At 46.2% G+C, this 6,000-nt stretch overlaps 1 protein-coding gene across 1 annotated transcript in view; it reads left to right on the top strand.

The window, feature by feature from the left end:
* Window positions 1–5,578, top strand: part of ADGRF3 (adhesion G protein-coupled receptor F3) — a 105,594-nt gene extending 100,016 nt beyond the window's left edge. Inside the window, exon 8 of the mRNA XM_029596901.1 lies at window positions 5,459–5,578. Coding sequence (XP_029452761.1) covers window positions 5,459–5,578 — 120 coding nt within the window. The remainder of the gene's footprint in view (window positions 1–5,458) is intronic.
* Window positions 5,579–6,000: the final 422 nt, after the last annotated feature.

Below are 6,000 nucleotides of genomic sequence, written 5' to 3' on the forward strand. Positions count from 1 at the left end.
TTTAACAGTTTTTTAAATTCTATGCGGCTAGCTGTCAGACGGATATGTTCAGGCAAAGAGTTCCACAATAGTGGACCGGCAACAGAAAATGCTCGTTTACGGGTCAGTGCTAAACTTACAGATTTTACTGTAGGTACTTCAAGAATACATTTATCAATAGAACGGAGCTGTCTAGAGGGTCTGTAGATTCGTAGTAAGGAACATAGCCAGATGGAGTTATTATTGTACAGTAGGTTGTGTATGGTAGATAGAATTTTGTAAGTAATGCGGTATGAAATTGGTAGCCAGTGCAGATGTTGTAATACAGGGGTGATGTGTTCTGTCCGGGGTGTATTGTATAACATGCGAGCGGCTGTATTTTGTATCAATTGTAATGGTCGTATAGCTGTTTGTGGTAAACCAATATAAAGAGCGTTGCAGTAGTCTAGTGAAGATAAAATTAATGCTTGTGTAATCAATCGAAAATCGTTCGGATGAAGGAGTGGTTTAAGTTTCTTTATCATGAATATTTTGTAAAAGGATTTTTTTTACGAGTTCAGATATATGATCGGTCATTGTTAATTTTGAATCTATCGTTACACCTAGATTTTTTGCATGAGGTTTTATATTGATGAGTTGGTTCTGAAAAGTGAAAGTTGGTGGGGGGCGAAAAGCTGAGTCAGGTACAGTGGATAAGTAAATTAATTCTGTTTTACTTGTGTTTAGTTTGAGTCTATTGTGAGAAAGCCATGTTTTTATTGTGGATAAGTATAAATGTAGTAAAGAGAAAGTTTTTGACCAGGAATCAGTGAAAGGTATGATGAATTGTATATCGTCTGCATAAATTTTGAAGTTAAGATCTAATCCAGCAAGCAAACGGCAGAGAGGTAGTAAGTAAAGATTAAATAAAAGAGCTGAAAGTGCGGAGCCTTGTGGTACACCTGTCTTGGTAGAGTACCAGTCAGAGTAATAGGGACCGACGGTGATTCTTTGTTTACGATTGGTTAGAAAAGAAGAGAACCATTGTAATGTAAGATCTGTAAAGCCAATCTGAGATAGTGTAGAGAGTAAGATGTTGTGGTTTAGCGTATCAAACGCAGCTGAGATATCGAGTAGTACCAGTATATAGTTAGTATTGGAATCAAAGCCTCTGATGATTGAATCGAAAGATGATATTAACAGGGATTCTGTGCTGTGGCCTTTTCTAAAACCATGTTGATTGTTATGTAATATATTGTTTTCTTCGATGTATTCTGATATTTGATGTAGGACTACAGATTCTATAATTTTTGCAATGGATGGTAATGAGGCAATTGGTCGATAGTTAGTTATATCTAGGGATGTGAATCGTTTTTTGACTATTTAAAATATCGTCCAATATATTTTAAATCGTCAAAAATCGTTAGGGCCATGATACAATACCAATTCCCCCGATTTATCGTCAAAAAATCGTAAATCGGGGGAAGGGGGAGGGCAGGAAAACCGGCACACTAAAACCCCCTAAAACCCACCCCCGACCCTTTAAATTAAATCCCCCACCCTCCCGAACCCCCCCCCAAATGCCTTAAATTACCTGGGGGTCCAGCGGCACACTAAAACCCACCCGACCCTTTAAATTAAATCCCCCACCCCAAATGCCTTAAATTACCTGGGGGTCCGTAGCGGCGGTCTGTAGCTTAAATTACCCCGGGGTCCGTAGCTAAATTGGGGGAAGGGGGAGAGCAGGAAATCCGGCACCACTAAATCGTGGTGTCTTCAGCCGGCGCCATTTGCAAAATGGCCGCCGCAAAATGGCGGCGGCCATAGACCAATACGATTTGACGCAGGAGGTCGTTCCGGACCCCCGCTGGACTTTTGGCAAGTCTTGTGGGGGTCAGGAGGCCCCCCCCAAGCTGGCCAAAAGTTCCTGGGGGTCCAGCGGGGGCCCTGGAGCGATCTCCTGCCGCGAATCGTTTCCGTACGGAAAATGGCGCCGGCAGGAGATCGACTGCAGGAGGTCGTTCAGCGGAGGTCCGGAACCCTCGCTGAACGACCTCCTGCAGTCGATCTCCTGCCGGCGCCATTTTCCATACGGAAACGATTCGCGGCAGGAGATCGCTCCAGGGCCCCCGCTGGACCCCCAGGAACTTTTGGCCAGCTTGGGGGGGCCTCCTGACCCCCACAAGACTTGCCAAAAGTCCAGCGGGGGTCCGGAACGACCTCCTGCGTCGAATCGTATTGGTCTATGGCCGCCGCCATTTTGCGGCGGCCATTTTGCAAAATGGCGCCAGCTGAAGACACCACGATTTAGTGGTGCCGGATTTCCTGCTCTCCCCCTTCCCCCGATTTAGCTACGGACCCAGGGGTAACTTAAGCTACGGACCGCCGCTACAGATCCCCAGGTAATTTAAGGCATTTGGGGTGGGGGATTTAATTTAAAGGGTCGGGGTGGGTTTTAGTGTGCCGGGGGTGGGTTTTAGGGGGTTTTAGTGTGCCGCTGGACCCTCAGGTAATTTAAGGCATTTGGGGAGGGTGGGGGATTTAATTTAAAGGGTTGGGGTGGGTTTTAGGGGGTTTTAGTGTGCCGGTTCACGATTTTAACGATACTCTAAACACCCAAACGGCGACGATACGATTCCCTCCCCCTCCCAGCCGAAATCGATCGTTAAGACGATCGAGGACACGATTCACATCTCTAGTTATATCTGTGGGATCATGATTTTTCTTTTTGGGAATGGGAAGAACAGATGTTTGTTTTAGAGTCGGGAAAAATTCCTTGGGATAGAGAGGCATTCACTAGATTTGTGATAGCGGGGGCTAAGTGATCTCTGGAGTCTCTGAGTAAGAAACCTGAGCAGGGATTGAAAGGACTATTTGAAGGTTTGGATTTTGACAGTATGTTAATGATAGTTTTGTTAGTAACTGAAGAGAATTCTGGGAAGGTATGGATCATTTGCTGAAGTTTCACCTCTCATCTGCCTGCCCACTACACCATCATTACCTGGCTTACCTCCACAATACACCTCCTTCCAGGATGTTTTCTCTAAGCAAGCAGCTGATGTTCTTCCGCCACACAGAGAGTTTGATTGTGCCATAAATCTGAAGCCAAATTCAGAACCTCCCAAAGGACAAGTTTACCCTCTTTCAGTAGCTGAGACCAAAGCTATGTCTACCTACATACAAGAAAATCTACAAAAGGGATTTATCAGACCTTCCAAATCTCCTGCTGGTGCAGGCTTCTTTTTTGTAGGGAAGAAGGATGGCACCTTATGCCCCTGCATCGACTACAGGGGTCTGAATGAGATTACCATCAAGGACAGGTAGCCCCTGCCCTTAATATCTGAACTGTTTGATAGACTCCAAGGGGCCAAAATATTCTCCAAACTGGACCTAAAAGGAGCTTACAACTTGGTGCATATTTGAGGAGATGACAAATGGAAGACTGCTTTTAACACCTGTGATGGACACTTTGAATACCTCATCATGCCCTTCGGTTTAAGTAACGCACCTGAAGTCTTTCAAAATATGATGAACGACATCTTACGGGACTTACTGTATCAATGCGTAGTAGTATATCTCGATGATATACTGATCTTTTCTCAGGATCTGCAAAGTCATCAGGAGGATGTTAAGAAAGTCCTAGGACGCCTGCGTGAGTACTACCTTTATGTAAAGCTTGAGAAGTGCGAATTTCACAAAGAAGCTGTACCCTTCCTGGGATACATTGTTTCTAAAAATGGTTTTCAAATGGACCCCAAGAAACATGAGAGTATCGGGGATTGGCCTCACCCCACAGGCCTGAAAGCGTTGCGTCGCTTCTTGGGATTTACCAATTACTACCGTTCCTACATTAAAAACTATTCATCATTGATGGCCCCTCTAACTGCTATGACCAAGCAGGGAGCCAACCCTGCCAATTGGTCTACAGAAGCCATCTCAGCGTTCCTGACACTCAAAGAGGCTTTTCAAAAGAAGCCGTGTTTCCGCCACCCTAACTCACACCGTCCTCTCTTAGTGGAGATCGACGCATCAGACATTGGTGTGGGGGCAGTTCTAAGTCAGTACAGCGAATCCAATGTGCTCCATCCTTGCTCCTCCTTTTCTAGGCGATTCGCGCAGGTGGAGAGAAACTATGGGATAGGAGACAAGAAGCTTCTCGCAATCAAGCTGGCTTTTGAAGAGTGGTGCCCCTGGCTAGAAGGTGCACAACACCAAATAGTAATATACACTGATCACAAGAATCTAGAGTACCTTCCACATGCTCAATGACTCAACCACTGTCAACCACTTTCAACAGATTCGACTTTCTTCTGAAAAACCGTCCAGGAGAGAAGAACACTCAGGCTGATGCCCTATCACGCTCCTTCTCACCTCAGGATGGGCCAGATGAACCCCGTCATATCATCGATCCCGAAAGAGTAGTTCTTGCAGCCACCTACATGGTACCTGCTGGGAAGATGGTGGTGGCGAGAAGTTTAAGAAAAAAATTGTTGAAATGGGCACACGATTCCCATCTGGCAGGCCATCCAGGACAGAGTCGCACCTTAGCAATGTTGCAAAAATACTATTGGTGGCCAACCATGAAGAAGGACCTACAAGCATACGTGGGTTCCTGCGCTGTGCCAAGCAAAAGCCACCACCCGGGCATCCTTGGGGCCTATTACAGCCTGTACCATCACCGGATGAACCATGGACCCATATCGCTACCGATTTCATAGTGGACTTGCCATCATCCAAAGGCAATAACACCATATGGGTTACGGTCGACCATTTCTCTAAAATGGCACACTTTGTAGCATTACCAGGATTACCCTCTTCTACTGAGTTAGCAAAACTCTTCATTAAATACATCTTCCGTCTTCATGGGATGCCTAAACATATCCTATCCGACAGAGGAGTGCAATTTACTGCAAAGTTTTGGAGAGCATTATGTCAAACATTTGACATCGCCTTGGACTTAACCTCTGCCTACCATCCTCAGTATAACGGTCAGACTGAGAGGATGAATAGGACACTGAAACAATTTCTGCGATCTTATGTCAACTCTAGACAGAATGACTGGGCTGAATTACTGCCTTGGGCAGAATTTGCCATCAATTCACATCCTGCTTCAACGGGGTCTTCCCCTTCCCAGCTTGTCTATGGGAGACAGCCATTACCTCCGCTGCCACTTCCATTGTCAGTAGCCTCTCCAGCTGCCCAAGCTACCGCAGCAGAATTATCCCAACTTTGGAGACAGACGAAGGAGCTCCTCCTTAAAGCAGGACAAAAGGCAAAGAAAACCTATGATGCTCATCATCAAAAGGCACCCCAGTTTCAGCCTGGAGACAAGGTTTGGTTAAGCACCAAGTACCTCCGACTCAAGCTTCCTTCTGCAAGATTTGCTCCTCGCTTTGTGGGACCTTTCACCATCCTTCAGCGATTAGGAAATCTAATATACAGTCTAAAACTGCCTCCATCAATTAAGATACACAATGCATTTCATGTATCTCTACTAAAGCCAGTGATACTCTCCGAGTTCTCCAAGAAAGAACCAGAGCCTACCAGCCTGGATACAGAAGATGACATTGAATATGTCGTAGCAGACATCCTTGATGTACGTAAAAAGGGCAAGACATAGGCGTACCTCATCTCTTGGGAGAACTATGGCCCAGAGGAAAATTCCTGAGAACCACTAGCCAATATTAGACAAGGAGATGGTACGTCAATACCACCTGGCACACCCAATCAAGCCCAGACCACCTGGAAGAGGTCTTGGAGGGGGCCCTTCTAAGGGAGGTACTATTGTGTCCATCAGTCGCAGACAGCTGCGACCGCTCTGCCTTACCTCTTTTTTCCCCTTTCACTTTCTTTGGGCAAGATGGCTGCCTCCGGTGCTGAGTGCCTCGGCGTTTCCAAACCAGCATGGGCGTCTCCATCAACCATGCTCACTCCTGTGGCCTCCTAGGGTGCGAGCGCGCACATCTCCTACACTCAAATACACGTCATGGCGGGAACCTTGGGGGCGGCCCCACCGCATGACGTTAGTACCTCTGGGTATAT

Source organism: Rhinatrema bivittatum, chromosome 3 (genome assembly GCF_901001135.1).
Source record: "Rhinatrema bivittatum chromosome 3, aRhiBiv1.1, whole genome shotgun sequence".
Taxonomy (NCBI): Eukaryota; Metazoa; Chordata; class Amphibia; order Gymnophiona; family Rhinatrematidae; genus Rhinatrema; species Rhinatrema bivittatum.